The following is a 14,144-nucleotide window of genomic DNA, read 5'->3' on the forward strand; positions in this document are numbered from 1 at the left end:
ATCTATCAACTAGGTCTTCAAATACATTTGCCTGGAGTTAAACAATGTACACTTATAATCTTGTCAATTTCCTTTTTGTATTATTTTCCAATTCTCATTTCTTGTATTGCATATCTGTACTTTCTCCATTGTAACTATACTTGAATAGCCAATAATTTATCTATTTCAGTGCTGAGGTCTCAAAAATTAGGTCTTTAGATCTATTTATTAGCAGGAATTTTTTATTGTTTTCTAATTTATTATTGCTTTTATCTTGACCAATTAATATATTAATTTTCTTTAGATTTATTTTATAGATATATAACTTATTGAGTTGGGTGCTTGATTTGCTGATTTAATCGTCTTTTAATTATTAACAGTTGACTGCGAGTGGTCGCTCACACCTGTAATACCTGCACTTGGGGAGGCTGAGGCAGGATGATCACTTGAAGACAGGAATTTGAGAACAGACTGGGCAATATAATGAAATCATGTCTCAAAAAATATAAATAAAAATAAAATAAGTTAATAGCTTAACATTGTAACTTTTCTTTTGGACTGTAGCTAAACCATAGCACATAAATTGATAGCACAAAGTTGTTGCATATACCCTTTATCCAAATATACAAGTCATTAGCATTTCCCCCCTTTGCTTTGGGGTGAATATATCATTTGCTCTCTCTTCCTCCTTCTTTCTTTGCATGTATTTTGAAGTTGATTGTAAATTTCAGAGATTATACTCCTTAATCTCTCAATCCTTAGTATATATTTCCTAAGATCAAAGACTTTTTATTTCATAACCATTATACTACTATCAAAATCAGAAAATTTAACATTGATATAATATTGTTATCTACTTGTCTGTATTAAAAGTTTGGCAAGTGTCCCAATAATTTTCTTTATAGTTATTTTTCCCCACAGCCCAGGATCCAATGTAAGATTATGCTTTACCTTCACTTGTTGTGTCTCCTTAGTTTGCTTTAATCTGGAACATTTAATCAGCATTTTTTGTCATTCTTGATCTTGATGTTTTTGAGGGATGTGGGTCAGCTATTTTTGTATTATGCCTCTCAGTTTGGACATGTCTGATACTTCATGATTGGTTAACGTTTGGCAATTTTCACAAGAATACCAGAAAAATACTTGTCAGTGCACTATATCAGGAGATGAATGATTTTGGTTTGCCCCATTATTGGTAACACTAACTTTGATACTTAGTTAAGGTTGTATCTGTTAGATTTCTCTACCATGAAGTTAATGGATTTTTTAAATTAATAAATAATTTGTAGGAAGACATTTTGAGACTGGATAAATATCTCCTTGCTCATTAATTATTCACATATTACTTTAGCATCTAATGACAAATCTTTTTCTGAATCAGTTACTAATTTGATAGTCGTAAAATGGTAGATTTTCTAACTCCATCATTCTTTTTTCAATTTTTAGTTGGCATTCTATTCTAAGAAATAATTTTCCCTTTTCATTTATTCAGTCGTTTTTTAGTTTGTTTACCAAAATGGACTCATAGATTATTTTTTTCTTAGCGTTTTAAAAGTGAGATTTATTGAGGTATACTTTAGATACAGTAAAAATTCACTTTTTAAAATTTTCCCCCAAAATTTCCTTGTAATCTTTTGTAGTCAGTCTCTACCTCCAAAATTTACTGATCTCATTTCTGTTCTAATTTAATTTCAATTTCTGATTGTTTGTTGCCAGTATTATAAATAAAATCAATATTTTTGTATATTATTCTTGTATCCTGACACTATGCTATACCTGGTAATTAGTTCTAGCAGGTATTTTTGTAGATTCCCTAGAATCACATCATCTGTAAGTCAGTTTTTCCTCATTTCTAATTCAAATGCATTTAATTTCTTTACTTATTGCTTGGGCTAGAACTTCCAGTACAATGTTGAATTAAAGTGGTGAGGGTGAATATTCTTGCCTTGTACCTATTTCAGGCAGAAAACATTTGGTACTTCACAATTAAAGATGATGTGAGTTGTAGGGTTTTTTTGTAAATACTCTGAATTATGTTGAGGAAGTCTCTATTTCTAGTTTTCTCAGAGCTTAATTTAGAGCTTAATGATTGTGCCAAATCATTTTTCTACTATTAAGATGATCACATGTTTTTTGTTTGTTCATTTTTTAGTCTGTTAATATGGTAATTTACATTGATTGATTTTCTAATATTGGACCACCTTTTTATTCCTGGGATAAACCTCACTCAGTCACTATATATTATCCTTTTATTGCATTGGTAGATTCAACTTGCTAACCTTTTGTTTAAAATTTTTGCTATCTGTGTTTATGAGGAAGAATTCATCTGTAGTTATCTTGTCTTGTAATGCCTTTATCTGATTTATTATCAGGGTAATACGGACAACATTAGCATCTAGGACTTACTGAGCATTTCACAGGTACCAGACACTGTTCTAAGTAATTTACATTTTGAAAACTTTCATTTTGGCATAATTCAGAGTTTTCAAAACAATTGCAAGAATAGTACAAAATATTCTCATAAACCTTTAATTTAGATTCCTCAAATACCAACCATCTACTACATTGACCTTATTGTTTTTTCATTATCTCTGTCTCTGAGTCTTCTCACTCTAAAAATTCATATCTTTCTTAAACACTGGGAAATTTTTGTATATAGTTTCCATTATTATATCCCTCCTACCAGCATTTTTGTACAATCTAGGGACAAATTTTATTCTTAGTTTTGTTCTATTATGCAGAACCAGCTAAATGTTAATTAAGACATCTCAGGTATTCTTTTAAGGTCAGTAAAATTGCCCTGATGAATCTAGTTCAATATATAAAAATAAGTTGCTCTTATTTACTCTTCTGTGCTCTGGAAAATTAGTGTACCTCTAACATTTTGAAATCCATGTTAGGCAGAACAGAGGGTAATTATCTAAACTTAAGCTCATTCTCTGCACGTCTTACTCACATGTTTATCACTCCAGGTCCACTCTCTCTTCTTCTTTACCCATCTTTGAGCCTTGCAAGGGCAACTTCTACGGACTGCATCATCAGGGCTGCCTTTTCCTCTGACTGTTGGGTTTGGCCAATGAGGAAATGGGTGGAAGAATGGAAGGCAGAGGAGAGCAAAATTGAGATTTTTTTTTCCCATAGTTCTCTTCTTGCTGGCTTGTAACATGGCAATGGCTGGTTTTTGTTGTTGTTGTTTCACTTTTGTTTTTGTTTTTGTTTTTCTGAAAGCCATAGCTCCCGTCAGGCAGCTCTGCCATGGCTACTTGCTGGTTTCCAGTTACTGATGCTCCTCCAAGATTTTAGAGCCATGGGTGGTCATTGGCTCCCTCTATTGTTAACCCAGAAGTGCTTCACTTTCCTTTTGCTTCCTGCTAGCCCTGCCTGCACCGTTGTAAATGTATTCTCTTCATTTAACTCATTCTACCACCCCTTTGACTGTTAGCATCTGTTGCCGGCCAGAACCCTGACTGGTGCCTCACTTCTTAGTGTTCCTGCTTCCACTCAGTGCTCCTATTCCCTGGGGTCCTTCAACTAAAATTTGCCTTTTCCTAAAAATAGTCTAGCACCAAGTCTCTTATTTTAATCAAAATTAATCTATCATATATCTCATTTGGTAGAGGACTCACTAGAACTAGGCTCACTGTGTAAGATATTCTGAGGATGCTAACTGTGTCCTAGGGCATTTGAGTTGTAAGGACTCATTCTTTTTTAATCTTAAGAAAACTATCTCTAATGACAAAAATTGACATTCAGGTGTTACAGCTGATATTATCATGGTGCTCCTCAAGTACGCCAGGCCCTCAATGTCAGAAGGGGCCAGAGAGTAAGAGCCAGTTCAACAGGAAGAAAAAGTTGGCTGATCCCGTGTTTTCTAAAACATATGCTTTATAACAGTAGTCTTGTAAAATGCTTTAAAAATAAAGGGATGTTAACTCTTATGAAATACTTTTTAAAAATACTGTGTAACATAGCCTTCCCTTAAGAAGAGAAATTGAATATTATCTCTGAGAAGTGCTGTGGTAAATAAGCTGATTTACTTTGTTGGAATCAGTTGTGTTTCAAATGAGACCAAGATTTCTCAGAATGCTTTAGGTTTGCTGAGAGTATTCCCTCCAGAGCACTACCTAGAAAGCGGTATAATGGGGCAAATTGTTGTCTTCTAGAAAACCTGGATACTTAAGCCTCTCACATATAGGAAAACAGACTACCTCATATTAGACATTTTTCTCTACTGTTTCTGAAGTTTTTGTGTCTACGGTTTTATTTTTAGTGTTTAATTTTTAAGACTTCTGGTTCTGTAAGGCACGATACTTGTAATAAAAAGATAGAAAAATCTGATGCTAAGTCTATGCATTGTTCTATTGCTTTTACTTTGCTTTTATCTTTTTTGTCTGAATAATTGTGCTTTCTGGAGGACCTCATAGTCTAAACTCAATGAAAATATAAATACTAATATAGTCTAATCAGCGGCAACTGCAACCTCATAATCAATTTTGAATAATTTTGAATAATTTCACAGGTGAAAATAGCATAATTGATAGCACAGGTGGCCCGTCCGCTCCTTTCTCTCATCAAGCGGTTTGCTTACTTTGTACTAGCTTCAGTATGACTAAACAGCAACTCACCCGAATAAAGAAAAACTACAGAGAGATAAGTAGTGTTTCAATAAAACAGATATTATAAAGAGCCTTTAAAATAAGGGCACATCTTTTATTCCAGTTATAACACTGGTGCATGTTATTGTAAGTAATTTAAACAATAGCTAAATACATTTGTAAATATATCTATTCAGCAGCTTAGAAACCCTCAGACTCTCTCCCTCTCTCTCTCTCTCTCTATATATATATATATGTGTGTGTGTGTATATATATATGTGTGTATATATATACACACACAGAGATAGAAGAAAATACATTATGGTGATGAAAATTAATTATAAAAATGACAGATGATCATTAAAAAAGAAGTTTGAAAAACCGGGCCTCTTTCTACACTCTGACCCATTTTTCTGAAACTCTGAATGGCAGCTGCCATTCTGACATGTTTTTCATTTTCTGTTGGCAACAAAACCTCAATTTTGTTGGCCTTAATATTTTTATTTCTTGACAGGTGCCCATCAAAACCTCCCCCCAAAATTTCCTACAACATCTCTAACTGCTTTAAGCTTGTCGAGACATTTCTGCTTCATCTAGCTATCTTTGAAATTCCCTTTTGGTAACCCATCTCCTTAAAAAGTACTACAGAGGCCTCATGTTTATTTATTATTTAAACGTGGCTCATGAGGCCATCATTCAAATCTCTGAATGCACTTTCTAATATATTTTATAACAAATACATATCCATATGCTTTTTTATATTCTGATAATGTTTCCATGTGCTCAGCTATCTATATTTAATGAAAAGCTATTTTTTTTTTTTTCCTGGCAAATTTCAAACGTCTATGGAACTAACTAATGTGCAGGCACGGGCTTCCTGCGTGACCTTGAACGATCTTGTTATATCTCCATAGATTATTTAAATCTATGGAATGGAACATTGTAATGAAGATCACTTTTCAAAAATACTATAATAATTAGAAACTGTGAAGTGGTTCAGATTTATTAGCCTAAGTTTTTACCATTTAGAGATGTCAATCATGCATAGGATGTACATTAACCCTTTTAAACCATAAGGTAATCACTCAACAGGTACTTCAGGCTCTCTCTGAAGCAGGACATATCCTTGCTAACGTCTCTTCTCTTGCCTTCCCCAGCTTCCTGCAGCTGTCTGTGTAAAAGCATACACTTGAGGCAGGGAAGCCCTTAGACAGCTGCTCTCCGAACAGGTGGGTTTGCATTGGGTCTCTCTTCCTGTTGGGCTGCTCTAAGAGGTACTACTTCTGAGCAAACCACAGAGTTTCTGCATTTTTACCTGAGTCATTCTTGCTGAGTTGACCTTCTCTCCATTCACAGCCAATAATAATTAAACACCGTTTTTCTGGAATTGCAGAATTCCAGAAAATTCTGCAATTCCTTCCTTCTTCCTTCCTTCTTTCCCCATCCTCTGTGATAAATTTTGTTCTAACAAAGGAATGCCAGCACCCAAATTTCCAGTCCTGAAATTCTTTCTCTTTCCAATGTCCTCTGTATGCTCCAGTTGTGAGCATCTACTTTGTCCATATTCCAAGGTGTTGCTTAGGTAACCTCTGTAGTTCTTTCTTGAGCCTAGGACTTCTACTTTTCTTACCAGTTACCCTCTTTCAGGACCAAAGCTCAACTCCTCAAGGCCATAACTAGGCCCTCTCCTCTCAAACTGATTTATCAGGTGCCCGAACCCTCCTGAATGTCTGGGATTCAACTTTTCAGCAGTCTTCCTCCCTATGTTCCATTTAATTCTAGGATGAAACCTTCTGATTGTTGTCCTCTGATCCCTGCATGAACCTGAGGCTGCTGTTCCCTGAAGTCTTGTTCTGTGAGCATCCAGGCCTGCGTCATAAAACCTGTCACTTTGCTCATGGTTAGCTGCTGAATAGAGAGTCCTCTGGTCAAATAAGTTTAGAAAAACTCCCATAAAAATATTGTTTGGGTTTCCTTTTCACAGGACTTACCTAAGCCTTTAATATGTATCTGCGGAGGTAAAAATAAAGCTATATAGCTTTTCCAAATATATTTGTTGAAGAAACATTTGTCTTCTGAGTTTCTTAAAGACCGAGCGTTCTATGGAACATACTTTAAAAATGCCTTTTAAGGAAGATTAGACCAGAGAAACTCCAAGGTCTCTTTCAGTTTTACAGCCTCTGAGTCAATGATTCACCAAAAAGTATTTGAGGGGAAGTGATTGAAATGGAAAAATTTGTTAGTGTTTAGCTGGCTTTGTCCAAAGGATAAGATGCACTGTATTTTGCTTACTAGGGAGTTATTTTCTATAATGGAGGAAAAAGCACAAGCCACTCATCGTTTTGTTTTTTCAATCACTGAGAGTATTTATTGAGACCTGCAACGTGCCGGTGTGCATAATTCTAGTTATGAAATTGTAATAATGAATAAGATAGATTCTATTCCATATGAGTTTCCGAAAGCATTGTCCAGAACATCTATATTAAAATAGTTTATCATATACAATATATGTAATTTAAAATGCACTCAGAAAATCTGCTTGTTAAAGTGCAGATTCTAGTGCTTCACCCTAAATAGTCTGATTCAGATGGGCCCAGGATTTTAAACTAGCATCATATAGCATACTTACGTATACCAGCCTGTAAGAACTGCTGCTATTAAGACTCTGGGTGGTAGTTGAGAGCAGGAGCTTGTTGTCAGGTGGCTCTAGATTGGACAGAGAAACTCATGCTGACAAGGTGAGGATTGTCAGGAAATAAGACAGGCATCTAGCCTCCCATTAAGCGAAAGTATAGAAGGCAACTGATACATACTAAGTGCCCAAAAAATATTAACTCCCTGTCCTCCATCATGGCTCAAGAAAATACAATAGCTGAGCACACCCAGGGGTTGCTTACTATTTACTCTCAGTTTAGTGTATCTTATTTTGTTTCCATGTGAATTTACTTGTGAAGAGCTGACTGGATTCTCTCCAGAGATAGGAAAATCCCTCCTAGTTGAATTCATACCTTTATTTATTTATTTTTCAAATAGACTCAGGTATTGATAAAAATTCAAATGTCAGATTACAAAGGCATGTGGGATTTTTCTTCCCACGTTACACAATTTAAGTCGACTGTTTTCAGATCAAAACTCAAGACACCTCCTTCACCACATTTCCTGTTTGTAACTGAAACAAAGTACACACAAAAGATTTTAAGAAACAGAAGAGAAAAGAATCTGAGGCACAGATAAAGATAAGTTTTACTGTCATGCTGCTTTTAACATAACATAGCAACATTACCTAGGAAAGAAGTTTGTAGGAGGATTTTTAATCTATATATTTGTCTTATGGCTAGATAAAGATTTCTCTAAAAAAAGAAGCATGTCAGGTAAGTGGCATTTTAAATGTTTTTGTTCCATTTGTGTGTCTAAAAATTCACTTAATAATTTCTAAGTCCTAATGAGAAGACCCTTAGTATTTAGAAAGTAGTTATTTTTAAAATGTTGGATAACTTTTAGTATAATTAAAATATATTTTGAAACATGCTAATAAGTTGACGTTATTCTTTTGAAAGAAAAATGTGGACAGTGTTTTAGAATGTAAATCTAATTACAGCTGTTCAGTAAGCGTTCACTGATAATTATGCCATGTGAAGTACTTGTTATTTTTAAAGAAGCTTTTGTTGACTATGTGTATTCCTCTTTAGTTTAGTTTAGCTATTAAACAGGATAGGTGTAATTCTAATTCCTCAGAGATTAGGCACTATAGTATTTTCTAGAAAGCAATTAAATTGTCAACATTCAGAGAGATGACAATTTTGAAAAGGCCAGTGAAAATTCAATTGCTGTGCGATTAATCATGAGGGTTGGATCCATATTGACTCGCTGTTGTGAAAGGGTTGGATCCATATTGATTGCTGTTGTGAATCCATGTTGATGGTTCATTCCTCCTGTATTCTTTTATGTACTTTTAATTTATTAAACATCTTTTTGTTGCAAAAGAAAACATGAATTTTATGTAATGTGAGAGAACTGTGAAATACATATTAAAAATTCATACATATTTTCCATCACCTTAAAAACACAAAATATGTTGTATTTCCTTTCAATTTTTATTTATATACATTCTACATGTTTGCTTTACATAACTGAAATGATAATGTACATAATATATCCAGCTTTTTTCACTAATATAACCACGTCCCTTTTTAATATAACTTCTGCCTAATCATTTTAAATGAATGAACAAAAATGACATCTATTCATAGTTTAGTCATTTGTTTATTGCCAAACATTTATGTTGTATATAGTTTTTTGTTGTTTTTTTTTTTTTGAGACAGTCTCTCTTTGTCGCCAGGCAGGAGCGCAGTGGCGCAATCTTGGCTCACTGCAACCTCTGCCTCCCAGGTTCAAGGAATTCTCCTGCCTCCCGAGTATCTGGGTCTACAGGTGCACGCCACCACGCTTGGCTAATTTTTGTATTTCTAGTAGAGACGGGGTTTCACAGTGTTGGCCAGGATGGTCTCGATCTCTTGACCTCATGATCTGCCTGCCTTGGCTTCCCAAAGTGCTGAGATTACAGGCGTGAGTCACCGCGCCCAGCCCTATTGTACACAGCTTTTAAAAATATTTTTATATGGCAGAAAGATGAACAACTCTATAGCTTTTTCCGTAGTAAGGGTTATTTTCTCAGAAAAACTTTCTAGAACTGAAATTACTAAGAGATTACGAGCATTTTAAATCTCATTATTGCCAAATCGCTTTTCCAAGAGTGATGCCAATTCCCTTTCATTCTAGCAGTGCTTCTCCCTCACAAGCTGATCTTGTTTAAAAAATCTTCACTAATTTCATAAGCACAACATGCTAACTCATTGTTTAATATGCATTACTTTGATTATAATGAGGTTGAACATTTTTGCATGGATTTTTAAACTGTTTATAACTCTATCATTTGCAATAGTTTGATTACATCTTTTGCTTAATTATTATGCTTATAGTACTTTTAATACCAATTTGTATAGGCCAGCTATGGAGTAAAGATTGCATATATTATAATTTCTGTGAATTGGCTTCCATTGTTCTGTTTGATGGATCTTACAATCAGTTGATTACATAAATCACACAGGGACCATAAGCTGACGTACAATTTTCATACCTCTCCTTTTCTTTACCAGTTCATACTTGAGCAAAGAACAAAAACAAGTGTCCCCATTTTTCTAGTGCCCTGCAAGAAATGAACATAGCATTACTAAGTATAATTGCCATGAGCTGATGATGATGGGGAACTCAGAAAGCATGGGAAGGCCAAAGACAGTGAATATGACATTCAACTATTTTTGGGACTAATTAATTCTAAATTTAGAAGAGATATGGTAACATTTCCTCCACAGAATTTTGTAGTTCAGACTTCCCCTTTGGGTTTAATACAGGAGCTCCTCCATCATCAGTTGAGAACTTTTACAATTTCACAGAAGAGATGCAAAGACAAAGTATTTAAAAGCCTCACAAGTATTAAAAGTCAAAACAAAACAAAGTTTCACATGAAAGAAGAGAATCAGATGATAGTATTTTTTATATTTAGATAGGTAAAATAAAAAATAAATTTGAACACACGCAAAAGAATAATTATTTCTAGTTAAGTAAAACTATGTATGAAAACAAAAACCCGAGTATTTTCTTTTTTCTTATCTATATGCCTGTAGTCACTGCATTATCCACAATGTTCTAGTATCATAATTCCTGCTGTGTTTCTGCATTTACACAAAATCAATATTAATGGAATCAAATGGTGAAAACAAGTCCTTTGGTCTATCATTAATTTAAATAATGATTCACAATTTAGTTTACTCATCTTCATTTTTTTAAAAAAAGGAGTCTCAATTTTCTTTACTCAGTTTTATCTTCTCTTGAGCCTCATCACCTTTTGAGAACAATGAAATCCTTTCTTTTAGAGACTGGGTGGGACTAACTTGTAAATTATCTTTTAAACTCAGATGGGTCAAAGACAATGTTTCTCCATTTAATTTAGGTAATATTATGAGTTGGGCAGTGTTTTTAAGAAAAGTCAATCCAGGAAAGACTGTCAATTAAAGATCACAGTTCCAAGTAATAAATGTCCACAAATTGCTAGTGAATAAGAGAAATCATTATTGGGCACTTTTCCAGACATTTTTGATTACACATAATCTTCTCAGCATTTCAGAATTAAAGGGAAGAGATGACAAAATTAATAGGCCTTCTTGAAATATTAAAAGAAACATAATAAAGTATTTTATTGGATGAAAGTTTCCACACAACCATGCCATCTTCAGAGGATCTTACTAAGGTTCTTCTCAAATAAACAATAAGTACACATATATGGAGTCACTAAATACAGAGAAAGACAGGTTCATCTACAGCAGCACTTTAATCTCAGTAGAATTTCTGAGGTTTACCAATCTCAGGTAAAGTTTAATTGTAGAAGCAATGAAGAGTCTAGCATTGGAGGTATCATAATTTACTCTCTTCTGCCCTCCACCTTACTTTCACATTTATACTTTCTTCAATTAAATTAAATAAAGTGTTGATTGAGGGGAATCATGATGTGCTAGGAAGAGGTAGCCTTAATGTAACACAGATGAAGATACGAACTCCAGGGTTACAATTGTCTTAGTGAGGTTCAGTGATTTGCACACAACCAGCCACACAACTAGTGACTACTCTCATTCCCTTTTCCAGTTTGAAAATAGGTAATCCAAAGCTAATATTGCTATTTTCTCTTTCCCCATCACAGCTCATTCCCCAATACATACCATTTACTTCTCAAATAACTCCCTGTTCATAATAGACACTTAAAGTCAGTGGATTTCAGATTTGCATTAAAGACAGCATGGTATTTTACTTGAAAGCCTGGAACTGATTTGAGAGCCCCCTCCTGTGCTGATATCCATGATTCAAATGTCTTTTATTGTGGGATGATGGGCAGTGGTTGGGATTGTGGGTGTAGTGATGACGTGTCACATTCAAAATATCATCAAGAATGTGCCTTATTTAGTACCAACCACCACCATGGTAAGAAAAACTCATTTTATAAGCAGACCCATGGGGATCATAATACTGCTATTGAGATCTGGGTGCCTAAAATAAATCTACACATTCATGGAATGCAAAGAGATGTTCATTGCTCTGACAGAGTTTACAAGCCAAGGGAAGCCATTAAGAGAAGCTATATGCTGTAATATACTATAAACTCATACACTTGTCTCAGTTAAAGACAGCCTGAAGTAAAAACAATTAAGGCATTCTATTTATTGCTTTTCCTATTGTTAATTGTTTAAGTAAAGGCTTCTGTGTAAATCAAATCTGCCAGCAGAAAGACATTATATTTGCTTAGCTGGGTTTCCTTCCAGAACACATGCAATTGTGAATTTCAAAGACAGTGCCTGCCAATTACTGTTGGCTTTAAGGGAGTCAGAGGTTTTATAATTAAACCCACCACTATTAGCCCCTGGTAGTTGGAAGCTGGAGAGAAACTTAAATCATGATTTTCCTAGCTGCCATTGCCGCTCTGATAATTTCTTAAAGCCTTTGGCTTTTTAACAGTGTAAACAGCTGAATTCAAATTGTGTGGGAGTTTTTAAAAATTGATCAAAGCTATACAAATGAAAGTAGTTACAATTAATGGATATTGATACTAAAGGTCACACTTGTTGGGCAAAAAGTTTTAAGCACTTTGCGCATCCAATGTTCTAAGAGGCACTGTCTGTACTAAGTAGATACCCACAAGAGTATGGAGATATTTATACTGCGTATTTAGCATTACTGGGTAAGGGGAGGTATTAAGTGTGTGTGTGTGTGTCTGTGTGTGTGTGTACATTTATTTATGCAGAACTGAATTCAAGTTGAAAATGTCCACCATTATCTACTTAATATCTACTCTTCTCATGTGTGTGCATTGGTTTTCAAAATGGGGGTATTTATTGTTGGCAATCAAAAAATCATGAAAGATATTAAGAATGTCATAAAATACAAAGCCTCTAAATAAAAATCTTCCTGTTTAAAATGTATATAATTCTATTTTTAAAAACTTGGAAAACAGAAGTATTAGGAATTATGGACCCCAAAAGCAGAGGAAACCAGAGACCATGTGAAACTACATCACACATACTTAAACTACTCCCCAATATTAGAATTTAGATTGTGTTTTAAAAGCCCTCCAGGTGGTTATGTGGGGCAAATTTACTCTAACAGTAAATGACAAAACACAACCCTAAAGAAATGTACAGTGTGACCCAAGTTTTTGCCTCAGTGTTTCTGACATATTTCCTGAAAATTATTAGGACTTTCCCAAAAGCTTTCAGTGTAGCATATAGGCTTGTGATATTGATTAGGTTGTTTCTTTGTAGCTGAGAGTCAAATTATCTTCTTATAGCAATTAATGTACTAATCCAACTATTTCAATTCTCTTTAATTGGAAAGGAGAAAGCAAAACTTCTATTTGGAGTATAATTTTGTCCAAATGATTGGATGATTTATAGCTAGATTCAGTGTAATTTAAAAAATAAGATTAGGGCTTTCTGTTTACCTCCTTGAAGTATGATTGGTTATATTGTACTATGTTTTATTTATTCAAACCATAACTATGTATTGAGTATATACTAAATGCTATGTGTTATGGGAAATAGAAAGAAAAAAATGCTAAGTAGAAAGGAGATTGATTTTTATTAGTGTTCCCAAGGGTGATAAGTGCTAGAGATTTATTATTATTTTCCATGTATTTATTTACCCCTCCCCCAGAAAAAGGGGTATTAGAAATAAGTGTAACAGTACAAAAGATAACCAAATAAGTCAAAGTGAAGAGAAAATAAGGAAAAAGGGATACGATTAGTTCACAAAAATGAGTATCATAAAGTTCTGGAGATTTGCTTAAAGTAGATTGTGTATCAAAGACAGACAGATGACCAAGTACAATATTCACATGGGATATAATAGCAAAAATGTGCCAGTTCTTAAGGAAATCCCCAGGCCTTTATATTTGAGACACTATGGGATGTATTTAATAATATCTTCCAGTTCATAGTATCCCTGAAATTAATGTATTCAATGGAGAGTTTCATACGGCTGGTTCTTTTTCTTAAAACATGTTTTATTTTGTCCTGAGAACAAAGGCCCAAATGTGGAAAATGGAAGCAAATAAGAAAGAGCAACAGAGAATTTTAAATTTTATTTTCTGACTACAACATGAAGTTCAACTCTCTGTTGCCATTTTAGGCAGATTGTATGCTTTAATGGTCGGTGAGATGGAAGCAGTCTTGACATTCCCTTAAGAAATTTTGAAAACATAACTGGGACATGTCCCAGAATAGAAAATCATCAAAGTCTATTTTACTTCCATATGGGTAGATCCAGGTAGTTTCACACAGGCAAGGTCAAAATAATCTTTCCGAAATCAGTTTCTCATCCTTTCAGCATTTGATGAGTGAATGAACAAGGTCCCAAAGTATATACTATAGAAATTGGATGCAATAATTATAGCTTGAACTATGTCTAAAGCAGGGTTACAAGTCCAATTTGGCCAAAGGTAAATTATTACTGCATCCATTAAATGCT

General features: G+C 34.3%; 1 protein-coding gene across 2 annotated transcripts in view; it reads left to right on the top strand.

The window, feature by feature from the left end:
• Window positions 1–7,709: 7,709 nt before the first annotated feature.
• Window positions 7,710–14,144, top strand: part of LOC112618980 (T-cell receptor-associated transmembrane adapter 1) — a 31,968-nt gene continuing 25,533 nt past the window's right edge. For both annotated transcript variants that reach the window (XM_025376685.1, XM_025376686.1), the window contains exon 1: window positions 7,710–7,945. In XM_025376685.1, coding sequence (XP_025232470.1) covers window positions 7,939–7,945 — 7 coding nt within the window. In that variant the 5' untranslated portion in view covers window positions 7,710–7,938. The remainder of the gene's footprint in view (window positions 7,946–14,144) is intronic.

This window comes from Theropithecus gelada, chromosome 2, assembly GCF_003255815.1.
Source record: "Theropithecus gelada isolate Dixy chromosome 2, Tgel_1.0, whole genome shotgun sequence".
In the NCBI taxonomy this organism is placed as follows: Eukaryota; Metazoa; Chordata; class Mammalia; order Primates; family Cercopithecidae; genus Theropithecus; species Theropithecus gelada.